This window comes from Colletotrichum jinshuiense, chromosome 5 (genome assembly GCF_051148585.1).
Source record: "Colletotrichum jinshuiense chromosome 5, complete sequence".
Classification (NCBI taxonomy): Eukaryota; Fungi; Ascomycota; class Sordariomycetes; order Glomerellales; family Glomerellaceae; genus Colletotrichum; species Colletotrichum jinshuiense.
The window spans coordinates 2,278,127-2,290,081 of record NC_139312.1 but is presented as its reverse complement, the minus strand read 5'-3'; the positions used below and the strand labels follow the sequence as shown (position 1 = coordinate 2,290,081).

Sequence of the window (11,955 nt, the reverse complement as noted above, 5' to 3'; positions counted from 1 at the left end):
GGATCAGTGCACGCGGTCGTCACCCCTGCGCGGTATGGCGCGCGGGCCAGCGGCTTGGGGGGAGGGGGGTTTGTCCTATAGTCTTAGCCTAGAATCCGCAACCTCGGAGTGTTTTAAGAGGTGGATGGGCCGTGGCGCGAAAGTAGACCTTTCTTGATGTTTCTTTTGGACATCGAGCCGAAAATGGTTGCTAGACGGTATCCGTACCGGTAGGTGAGATGGGATAGCGCCGCTTCTCGGCGGGATGCGGCCGACGAGAAGTAGCAACGCAGGGCAAGGGACGCTCCTACCATCTATCAGCTAGTATCTCTGCTCTTGTTGTATGAATCTATTGTAGTGTATGAATGATATTAGGGAGAAGGGGGGAAGAGCGGGGCGACGCAAGATGGATGCGATGGAGGAATCGGCGAGATGTCGTGGGTAAGGCGGAGTGTAGGTATCTGTAGATGAGTGGATCCTCAGATAATGCTGGAATGGAGGGATGACCAACGATGGCATGTAGATGGAACACCGTAGGGGGCCAAGGGGGTGCAAGATGAACCGGCAGAACGGGCCTTCGGGATGGCTTTGGATGAAATCAATGACGGAATGGAATGTCATTGATGGGACGGACGGGTGCAACAAAGGGGGCCGTTCACCTTCTTGTCCATCTGGAGGCCCAATTTGACAATGGGATGAGGACGTCCACGAGACCAGGCAAGACAAGAGACATTGTAGAATCCGGGGTTTGGTTCGTCCCATGACAATGTCTGTGCAGTGGGACAAATCAAGGCAGTTGGGGTCTAATTCAGAAGCAGCAACCACACAATGATGATACGGTATCTTGCTGCATGTAAGAATGCCAGCTTTGCATAGTTCTTTGCCTTGCCGTTTGAGGCTTTCCATGCACCTTACGTAGGCCCTTGAGTATATACCTGGGTCGCGTTATTCCTCGATGATCGGTACAGTGGCACAGTAGACGGAGCAGACACACCGAGTTGAGGCATGCAAGTGAGTCGAGCGACAAGCAAGCAAGAACAGCCATGGCTTTTCTTGAGCGACCAGTCTAGGCAAGGCCAGGCAGAGGGTAGCACCTGACGCTACTCGTTGCCCACGCTTCTTGCATCTGAAGGGATGGGTCAGAGTCAATTTGTGTTTGTTGTGCCTGAGCTTGAGTCAAGGTACCGGCTAGGTCATGCGCCTCGTCTCGATTGATGGTCGGTCGCAATGGCGGGATGGAAGAAGGAAACGCTGCCAGCAGTGAAGGAATGGAGAGGGAGGATGGGGAAGACTGGTTCTTCTCCACGGAGATGCTAGGTATCCAGCCCGCCTAGCGTACATGGTAGTTCAAGCCGAGCCTGAAGTAAGATACATGGAATCCAACTAGCTGCTAGAGGTTCCCGTGGGTTTGGATTGGCTTACATCACCTTTGATGCCAGGTTCTTTCTCTCCTTTAGTGCCTGGGGTGCCGTTTCTTTTACCTGCGCTCTCAGCCTGAGGCATACGTGCAAGTACAAGAACCTTTCATGAGACCTTGTTGCTTGGGGCCAGGTGCGGTGTGTGTGCTAAGACCTCCATCAAAACAATCGCAGGTCTGAGATATCGAACTTGGGGAACAGTCCCTTTGTCTCCTTTTTCCTCCCGCCTCTGGCCTCTCTCTACATTCGACCTGCAGCATACTGTCTTCAGACGAATCAGATGGTATCCTAGTCGCTTTTGCCTCGCTTTATCGCCGTCGTTCGGATTCCTTCAACATAGCCTGCAGAAGGTATTATCTTGCTTCTCGCGCAGGGGTGCATAGCATAGCTGGACGAATCCATGGCCACTTGTCTCACCGGCCAACGCTCCGCTGGTTCGATATAGCTTCGTTCCATCTGCATGCACTGCAGCATTGCCGTTGAGCTCCTATTGGCAGCGGTACCTGACCCGGCAGCATCACTCTCATGCCAGGGCGCCCTTCCCGTTATTGATGGATGCAAAGGCTACGGTTCCTGTACGTCCGCTTTCTCTTGTTTCTTCTTCGAGTTCCTTCCCGTTTCCTCCTATTGCAGCATTTGTCCCAACGTCTTTTGGCTGTCTCCATCCTCGCCTTCCCCCTCCTCTCCGCTCGACTATTGTTACACACCCCTACTTGGGCTTTGGCAGTAGTGCTACTTTGCCCTCTCCCTCGATTCGTCGCATCCAACAGTGGCAGGAAAATAATCCTCACCACCACCCGCTCTCTCAGTGCCTTTGCCCACCCTTTGCCCCCGGACGCCGCCCCCCCTCCCCTGCACGTCGCTTGCTTTTCCCTCCCATTCTCCCTCCACTGACATTGGATATCTCGCTTGCCAGCTAGCCCCGTCCCCAGTCTTCGCCATCTTCCCTGCCCTGATCCTCCGTGGTTCCACAGGCCTTGCCCGATTACCTGCCCGACCCTGGAGCTTGAGACAGCCTTAATATGCTTGCCGCGGCAGCACACTGGCCGAACAAAATCCAAGGACAAGCAGCAACATCCTTGGTGATCGATTCCACTACACCCGAACATCTAATCAGCCATAATATTTAGCTCCCCCAGGTCCATCTCCGTTCTGGGTCCTCAGAATTTGCGACGAAGCGACGAAGAAAAAAAAAGAAGTGGAAAGGGAAGGGGAAAAAATCAATTAATACCACTGGAGGCCCGCCTGCGCCGTCGCTTGATTTACTAGTACGCTTCCCCTCGCGCTTTACCGAATTCTCAGCGCCGTTCTTGTCCATCTCTCCGCCTCTTTCTTTCTCTTCCTCTCTCTCACACCCCCCCAGGCCTGTCAACCTCCTGGGCGCTGTCGCTGGTCCAATTCAGCTTGCATTGAGACGAGACCACCCACTCACTACTTGCACCAACAACCACTGCACGAAGCCAAACTGTCCCGTCGCCCCCCGAACCTGAACGGCCGCTCTACGCTGCAACCCTGCATCATCCCACCTTGGACCTGTGGATCAACCACCAAAATTCCCCGCTCTCAACCTCCCATCCCACCGCTGATCCGTTCTCCTCCCGCTCGCTCTGCCTTGCCCAAGGCTGGCGTGACTGTTGGCCACCACAGTACCGCGTTACATTTCGAAATCAGCCCCCAAATCATTCGAACGAGATCGGTGTGCACCATCTTCTCGTTGTAGGAGCTGGAAGTCTGTGCCTCCACGATATCCAGCGTCACCGCCAACCAGCCGTCTTCGCGACTCGACTCCCCTCTGTGAGACTCGGTTTGCGAGCTCCTGGCCCTATCGGCCAGCAACTATTATGCTTACTGTTGCGTGGCGGCATACACATCAGTTTCGGACACAGAATCGAACCAACCAACAGGTAACTGTAGGAGAACCCAGGCGGCGCGCCGGCTAGGATTTGGGGAAATAAGTCGTGGTGGAACGTCCATGTGCAGCCTTGAAAGAGAAAAGCACACACAGGGACGCACACAGAATACTGAACCTCAGATGCGGGTGGACCCCAAATGAGGACAAATCATGGAATGAGCATGGCACCACCGGGAATGGATGGACGAACCTACCACAACGGTAGTCACAACGTTACGCCGCGCCTCGACTGGCAGCAACCCCAGAGCCAGAACTTGTCCGCCGACCCCTCGTCTCGCGGCATGGAACGCGCTTCGATAACCAACCTGCGCACCTCATTCCGCCCTAACCTTCCGTCGAACCCTACGATCCGCGCCGTAACGCCGGAATACCATCACCCCGATCTCTCGCCGAACCCGCCCGCAAACGCCACTTTCGACCCGACTGCCCCTCTACGCACGACCCGTGGCTTCACTTCCACTTCTCCTCAGACCTCTCCTAGATCCGTCCCGGGAGACTTCTCGAGGAGGCAGGGCATGGTGTTCAACGACACCTACGGTGGTAACGGCTCCTACGACAATAATTCAACTAGCCCGCCTATGAGGCAATCCAGCAACTTTCGTCCTAGGACACACACCATGGACGGCGCACTGCGACAACAGTTCATGAATGCCACCGCGAGGGAGGGTCGCCAACGAGTAGGATCATTCTCCTCCTCCGGATCTCAGCCGCTGTACGATGACGTTCGTTCGCCGCCGCCACCACCAATTGAGTCACTGGGATTCCCATCAGTGGTGCCAGCTCGCCATTCCGAAATTCCCTTGGGCATCACAACCAGTTTGAAAGAAAAGAAGCTGTCAACAAAGCGATTGATGAAGCGCCACTCTTCTCGACCAACCTCTCCTCCAACCACCTCGACCCCTTCCGTGGACTCGTTGCCCATCCCTGTCCCGACCGACAATGCGAACAATATTCTCCTTTTGATGAAGAATCTATGTGGGCGCATGCGGGGCGAGATCGAATTTCGAACTGATTCTGCAGGGCCATGGCAAATTGGCATCGCATACGTTGATGAAGAGAGAGGAAGCTTGATGTTTGACTCGGGCCACGATGGGCCCTTTCATTTTCCCCTGGTTTCCGATCTCCGGGGATGTCGGATAGCTCCAGTCGAACTTCCTGACGGGAAAAGATGCCTGGAGGTCTCTTGTCCCATCGTGCCCCCTTTGGAACTGATACTGCACCCGCTTCTGGCGGAAGAGCGAGACCTTTGGCTTGCGGCCCTGTTATGCTGGCAGCAACTACGACCCCCGAAAGTGAAGCTATCGAGTGGAAATCGAAACCCAGCGCTTACCTCCCTTCGTCCAGCGGTCAGAAGACGCGGTTCTGAGAATGGGACGCCGAAACCCACCAATGCGCTGATCAAGGTCGGACAAGTGAGGCTGTGGGATAAGGGCTTGGCAAGTTCGCCAAGGGCCATTGTCAAAAGACCTTCCACTCGGGATTTGAGGTCGCCGAGTACGTCGTGGCGCGTCGTGTCCTGTCTCCTTCAAGAAAATGGTGAGATCAGGCTCACTACGAACGATGGCGATGCGGTCATCGCCGTGGTCGAACTGTCTCAATTGTCCCGCTGCGCCATTCAACAGCTCGACAGATCAGTCCTGGATGAGGAATACTGTATCGGCATATTCCCTCACTACTCTCCGATATCTACGCAGCTATCCATTTTCCGTCCAGTATATATCGCACTGGAGAATCGACTTTTATTCGAGGTTTGGTTCGTCCTCCTGCGAGCATTTGCTCTCCCGGATATTTTCCGGCTAGACTCGCCATCGGCGGAAGGGGTGGTCGAGGTTACGGATCTGGAATCAGATCTCCCAGGGGAAATCTTCAGGATTGAGAAGACAATCAGCTTGCGGGTGACAGAGGCAAAATTGAAACCCAGGGTCTCTTCGCCAGACAATGGGTTCGTTGACCGGCAGCCCAAGGATACGGACCCTCTGGTTGGCAACTACTTGACCGAGGTTATCTTAGACGGTGAGGTCAGAGCTCGATCCACGATCAAATGCGGAACCAAGAACCCATTCTGGAGAGAAGATTATCAGTTCGCGGATCTCCCACCAACCATGCCATTCCTTTCCATCATCATGAAAAGAGTAGATGGGAACCTTGAAAGCTTCAGCCACCACCTACAGACATCCCTAGGACTACCCAAGGGGGGCAGCCTAACGGAGGTCCTTTGCGGCTCGGTTGATATTCCCTTGGACCAAGTCGAACCTGGCAAAGACTTTGAAAGGTGGCTTGAGATATACGACGAACGGCAGCAAGTCGTGGGCACAATGCTTGCCAAGCTTCATCATGAAGAGCTTGTCGTCCTTCACTCAAAGGAGTACCAGGCGTTATCAACTTTACTTCATAGTTTCCCTTCGGGCCTTACTGCACAAATTGCCGACGCCCTTCCTGGAAACCTGCGACGGCTATCCGAAATTTTTCTCAACATATTCCAAGTGTCGGGCCATGCAAACGAATGGCTTCAGACACTTGTAGAAGACGAGATCGATGGCATTGGTGGTACACAAAATCAGATGAAGAAGTACCGATTCAGCAGCAGATTGAAATCCAACGAGTCCATGGAGTCGTCAAGCGACAGAGAGCAGATCCTTCGCGACATGGGCAAATCCCTCGCTGGAGAAGCCAATCTCTTATTCCGAGGCAATACCCTGCTGACGCAGGCCCTGGAATTCCATATGAGACGCTCAGGAAAAGAATATCTGGAGCTGATGTTGCAGACCAAGATCTTTGAGATTAACGAGACGAACCCCAACTGCGAGGTTGACCCCAGCAAGCTCAAGCCGGGCGAAAACATTCAGGAACACTGGACTCGGCTCCTTCAGTTAACCGCCGAGGTTTGGCAGTGCATTTGCAAGGAGCCCACAAAGTGTCCCCCGGAACTTCGGTCAATCCTCAAGTACATAAGGGCCGTCGCCGAAGATCGCTACGGCGATTGGCTGCGCACTGTTACCTACACGAGTGTATCAGGCTTCTTGTTCCTACGCTTCATCTGTCCTGCAATCTTAAGTCCCAAACTCTTCGGTTTACTGAGGGATCATCCTAGACCCCGGGCACAGCGAACACTGACACTAGTTGCCAAGGCGCTCCAGGCACTGGGAAATCTTTCGACATTTGGCAAGAAGGAGGAATGGATGGAGCCAATGAACAAGTTCCTAGGCTCCAATCGTCAGTCAGTGAAGGACTATATTGACACCATCTGTTCTATCCCAGTCGAGCGCAATAAGGTTGCTCTAGGTCCTTCTTACTCGACCCCTATTGCGATTCTCGGTCGACTTTCACCGACGGCTCGTGAGGGTTTCCCTGCGCTACCTCATCTGATCGACCACGCTCGCAATTTTGCGGCACTTGTCAAGATGTGGACTGAGGCCAACCCTATCGGCAATGGCGACGTCACCAAGCCTATTGGAGGCGAAGACGATATTCTAATCTTCAACGATATGTGCATCGGCTTGCAAGAGCGCGCAGACCTCTGTTACGCCAGGATGGATGGTTCTCTCCACGAGACGTCGTCGCTTCCCGCCTCCGAGTTCGCCGATGCGTTGGACCACGGCTCGGCTATGTTAGAATCCATGAGCCTTTCAACTTACCACAACAATTCTCCAACCAACTCTGCCTCGGCTTCAACGGTATGGATCGAGCAAGACGGTTTCCAGCCTCCTGGATCTGCTGGCAGCGATGTATTGGTCGATGCTCCTCCGCGTCGGAGTCGTGAGCACCGTCGTGGCCGAGACTTTAGCTCTTTAAGGCAGACATATGGACACTCGGAACACGCATCTTCACACTTGGCCACCCTCAAGCGTAACGGGAGGGCGACCCGCCATATTCTATCCGGCATCATGAAGCCCTTCGGACGGAGCGACTCGCCTGAATCATCACCGTCTGTGCGAGGCGGCAAAAACTTCGAGCGGTCGTGGAACACTGGCTATTGATGCATGTTTCTACCCATCGCCGTTGCCTAGGATTGTTCTTCTCGCACAAACCTTCGGGGGCCGTCAATGGCTTCTTTTTACTCTTTTTTTCTTTGTCGATTGCTTCTTTACATACGAAACACGAACAAAAAAGACTATGGCTCAATCGCGAACAAAGCCTTTGCATTCTTACGACGAGGATATCTGGATACACGTACTTGGGAGAGTAAAGATGGGGTGGTCACTGCTGCATTACTTAGTACTTGGAACGGAGGCAAGCCTGGTTGAATGGTCAACCACTCTGGAGTTTCTGTGTTCAAACATTACCAAGGGAGCCTGTTCGGGGGTGGGTTGATTGGTTTCCAACAACCGCTTTGGTTGGAGGCCTGGTCCTATTTGTGTTTTTCTTCTAGCCGTTTGCTTCCTTCTTGCCAGCTTCCTTGGTGTAAGGTAGCCGTCGCATCATGGACACGATGAATATACCCAGACATATCATGACTAGAATTACGGTTATGGCCCCAGATCCATCAGACTCTTACAGTAACGACAACAATCAATAGAACAAAATTCGACTAACATGTGCGTATAATGTAATGATATTGAACTTTATTCGAGGTATCTACGATTTTTTGGTCTTTTCCAGTCCTTGCATCTCTGTACGCCCCCAATGTTCCAATGAATCAAGAGAATTTTTCTCTTGTGTTTGTTGCCCAGAAATCATTTAATCATCATCCCTTGTCTTGCTGACCGCTCTACACCAATGTCAAAGCCTTGTTGACTTCTCCGAGTTTGCCGGCGTCTCTCATCTATTGGAAGAACTTCTTGTATGCCGCCTTTTCCTTGGCTGCACGAGCGGTCGCTTTCTGCTTGACAGCGTTAAGCTCGGCGAGGACGACCTTATCCTCGGGCACAAGCTCGTGGGCCTTCTCAAGATCCTTGACGGCGCTCTCCTCGTCCTTGAGACGGACGCTGGCAAAGCCGCGGCGATAGAGGGCCTTCGCACGATCGGAGTCCTTGATTCCGGGAACCTCAAGGGCGTAAGTAGCCGACTTCGCGGCATCCTCCCAAGCCTCAAGCTTGATGTTGAGCAGGGACGAGTTGTTGTTGAGGGAGAAGCGGAGGGCCTCAAGCTCCGTCTTTGTCGACGCAGGCTCGTTCTCAAGTTCAGGTTCCTCATTCAGGTAGCGAAGTCCCTTTTGGTACTTGTCGAGACCAAGGTTGAAATCGCCGGCCTTGAAAGCCTTGTTGCCAAAGTCCTTGCAAGCGGTGGCAATTTTGAGGACCTGCTGAGCATCGGGAGGCGAAGCACAGTCCTCGGGGAAGTCCTCGTAGGTATCGCCCATGGCGTCGGGCGCCTTGACGTCCGCGGCAAGGGCAGCGTCACCGGTGAGCTCGCCGCAGTCTGCAATGACGGCGTCCTTAATAGGCTTGTCACCGCTCTCGGTTGAGAGGTTCTCAATTTGGCGGACGACGGACTTGCCGTTGAGCACTTCGCCGAATACGACGTGCTTGTTGTCAAGATGGGGGGTCGGGACGGTGGTAATGAAGAACTGGGAGCCGTTGGTGTCTGTAAACCACCTTGTTAGCAAGAAATGCTCGCTCTCTATTGTGTTAGGCTACTCACTGGGTCCAGCATTGGCCATGGACAGGAGGAAGGGGCGTTCGTGCTTCATGGGGAAGGCCTCGTCCTCGAACTTTGCGCCGTAGATGGACTCGCCGCCGGTGCCGTTGCCCTCGGTGAAATCACCGCCCTGGATCATGAACTGCTTGATGACGCGGTGGAAGATGGAGCCCTTGTAGTGCAGGGGCTTGCCGGACTTGCCCAGGCCCTTCTCGCCGGTGCAGAGGCTGCGGAAGTTCTCGGCCGTCTTGGGGACGAGGTCGCTGTAAAGCTCCATGGTGACGCGACCGGCGGACTTTCCGCCGACAGTAATGTCGAAGAAGACGCGGGGGCGCGTCGCCTTGGTCTCAGTTCCCTCGGTGGACATTGTGGCAGTTGGTTTGGGGATTTTGTTGACTTGAGCTAGGGAGAGTTGTGGTGGTTTCGCTTCTTGTGAGAGTGCCGGGTGAGGCTGGCTGAATCTCCGTGCTCCGTTGAAAGATGCGGGGTAGATGTGCGTTACCTAGTGCTGTCTCTAGGAGGGCGGGTAGCTGTTGCCGTTTGACCTCAGCTGACTAAAGGTTTACAAGTTGCAGGTTTCGTGCAATTGTGGTAAACGGTTGAAATTGGACCAAGAAATACCCGGAAAACAATGACTTGAGGTGTAGGTAGGAATTGCCTCCAGCACTTAGCTGAGGTGGGTGGGGGTAAGGTATGATGGAACTTTCTGGTAGCTCTTGCCGCCCGGCGCGGGGCAATCGGGGAAAACAGCCTGCACCTTCGGCACCGGGACCAGCCAGGAAGGAGCAAGAGCTTCCAAATCAACCAATCAGGGTTTTGTTTGTTGTATAACATCCAATGAAATGCCTTTGCCTTTCTATGTTGTTGCTGCAGCAAACCTTTCAATGGGAATCTGCTTAGACAACTTCAGATAAGTCAGGCTGAAAGCTGTGTCCTGCCTTACGATTAGCATGCTCTTAAGTCTGCCAGAAGAAGAGCCCCTCCCCCAACGCCAGCACATGACATGGACGCCAAGAGGCAATCAATACTTTCTCAACAGTCAGCCTTAGCTTCGTGTATGAAATATAGTAATTCCTGATAGTGCGAGAAGACTCAAAAGTACACCATGATTTGGAGGGTGATGCGATTGGCCTGAGCTAGGGGTGGTATCAACGATATATAAAGCAAAACCACTGTCCCGACTTTCTCAGCTCTCTCCTGTATCCGACGAAAATGGGCCATTCAAAAATGGCTCAGTAGACAAACTGACTCTATTCGGTCTTATATAATCGCATTTTGAAGGTCCAGAAGACATTACTTCGATGCAAGCTCTGTGTTCAGCTCAAACGTGACCTAGTATGGCAGGTTAGTAGACAGACACAGAGATTTGTGGTACAAATTCGAAGGGGCACGAACCGGGCCATCGTTCGTTGAAGACACAGCCATCATGGCCTGGAATCTGCCATCCTTTATTTTATCCGCAGCATAATTGTCCTGCAGCTTCTGTAGGAAATGGTGGTAAAGCTTCTTCGCATCTTCAGCTGGCGCGCTGAGGCGGAAGTCAGGTTTATTTTTCACTATTTTGGCAAACAACGTGAATTGAGAAACTATGATAAGTGTTAGGACGGGACGACAGGTGTTCAGCAAGTGGGGTTTATCATTACCACAGAGAACCTCTCCATTGATGTCCTGAACGGTCTTCTTCCACTAAAACGAAGTCAGAAGTCAGAGGTCACTGGGGTTAATGGGAGGTAAAACACAAACATACCCTGCCACCAGCCTCGTCATCCCACATCTTGAGCTTCAATACCTTGTTTGCGAGTGACTCGGCATCCTTCTCGGTGTCACCAGGAGCAACAGCAGCAAGGACTAGGAGGCCTTTGCCAATGGAGGAAATAACCTCGTTATCCACTGTCACGGAGCCAGAGAGAACCCGTTGAACGATAGCTGAAAGAGAGTGTCAACATAAGGCATGAAAAGTATACCAAATGGCGGAAGACTCTTGCCTTTCATTTTGCAAGGTGTATATACTGTAGCACCCTCAAAGTAGAGGCAGAGATCTGGTGCTTCAGACACGAACGAATTGATTGGCCGAAACGTAGAACCGCCAGGGCCAGCACCCCGATGAGGTAAAAAGTCAAACAAAGAAACCAGCTAAGGTGGTGAGTGCCGAAGTGTCAATGCTTTTTGAAGGGGGAGAGGCCACAAACCAAGCATGCAGAAAGCAAGCCAGCTAACAAATAGCAAACAACCTGGAAAGAGGCAGATTGGCGACAAGGCGTTCCGCGGCCGGCGTAATGCTTGCTTGCGTTTATGCAACACGCCTGGGCAATCAAATCGGAGAGTGCCTAATTCAAACAAACGTTGCATACACGGCCACTGACCCCCGCGGCTCCCAAAAATTATAGTGAGTGCCTAGTGGCCATGAATCAGCCCTGAGCAGCATCGCATGCTGCGTGCACCAGGGTGGTTGAGGTGGCGGCCGGTCTCGCATCCCTGAACGCGACAGAGAGTGGCAGCTGGCAAGGCTGGGCTGAAGTAGTGGTCCGTGTGATTATCCGTCACAGAGCAAGGTAGAGGCAACATCTTTACGATAGAGTGGTAACCATATATATTTTTATTAAGCCTATTTAAACGGATATTGATAGTAAAAAAAGGTCATAATACATATTATGATGATTCTTAATATTGTTATAAAGTTTAAAAGCTTGAAAATCTTCTTCTGATAATGATCTACCTTCATTCACACATTGCTGCCACACTCTCTCTATCGTCCACTAAGTACTGGGAACTTTGACCTCTCGCACAGCATCCGCCCTCCAGCTCTTTCTTCTGCATGCGCGCAACCTCAACTCATCAAACGCCTCACTATTGGCAAACAAACTTGTATCGCGCAACCACCGAACGCCGGTATATACGGCGCAATAGTCGTCACGCGAGGGACACGAATCTCTCCTTCACCCGACCGGCAATCATCGATCCTTCGACGGCTGCTGCTACACGAGCACAGCTCTAATTCGCAATTCATCATCAATCACCACTACATACCTGACACACCCGACACACCCAAACCGTCGGTATCGAGACACG

General features: G+C 52.7%; 3 protein-coding genes across 3 annotated transcripts; 1 reads left to right on the top strand and 2 right to left on the bottom strand.

Annotated features, from left to right (window-relative positions):
* Positions 1-3,446: 3,446 nt before the first annotated feature.
* EsH8_V_000581 (uncharacterized protein) lies at positions 3,447-7,286 on the top strand (the record flags this gene model as incomplete). The annotated part of the gene is made up of 2 exons (XM_083273097.1): positions 3,447-4,035; positions 5,110-7,286. The coding sequence occupies 2 exons, from the start codon at positions 3,447-3,449 to the stop codon at positions 7,284-7,286; spliced, it is 2,766 nt and encodes a 921-aa protein (XP_083125812.1).
* Positions 7,287-8,071: 785 nt separating this feature from the next.
* EsH8_V_000580 (cyclophilin-like domain-containing protein) lies at positions 8,072-9,253 on the bottom strand (the record flags this gene model as incomplete). Its single annotated transcript, XM_083273096.1, has 2 exons — positions 8,072-8,832; positions 8,890-9,253. The coding sequence occupies 2 exons, from the start codon at positions 9,251-9,253 to the stop codon at positions 8,072-8,074; spliced, it is 1,125 nt and encodes a 374-aa protein (XP_083125811.1).
* Positions 9,254-10,179: 926 nt separating this feature from the next.
* EsH8_V_000579 (D-tyrosyl-tRNA(Tyr) deacylase) lies at positions 10,180-10,878 on the bottom strand (the record flags this gene model as incomplete). Its single annotated transcript, XM_083273095.1, has 5 exons — positions 10,180-10,218; positions 10,282-10,472; positions 10,530-10,572; positions 10,634-10,812; positions 10,872-10,878. 5 exons carry the CDS (start codon positions 10,876-10,878, stop codon positions 10,180-10,182), a joined length of 459 nt encoding a protein of 152 aa, XP_083125810.1.
* Positions 10,879-11,955: the final 1,077 nt, after the last annotated feature.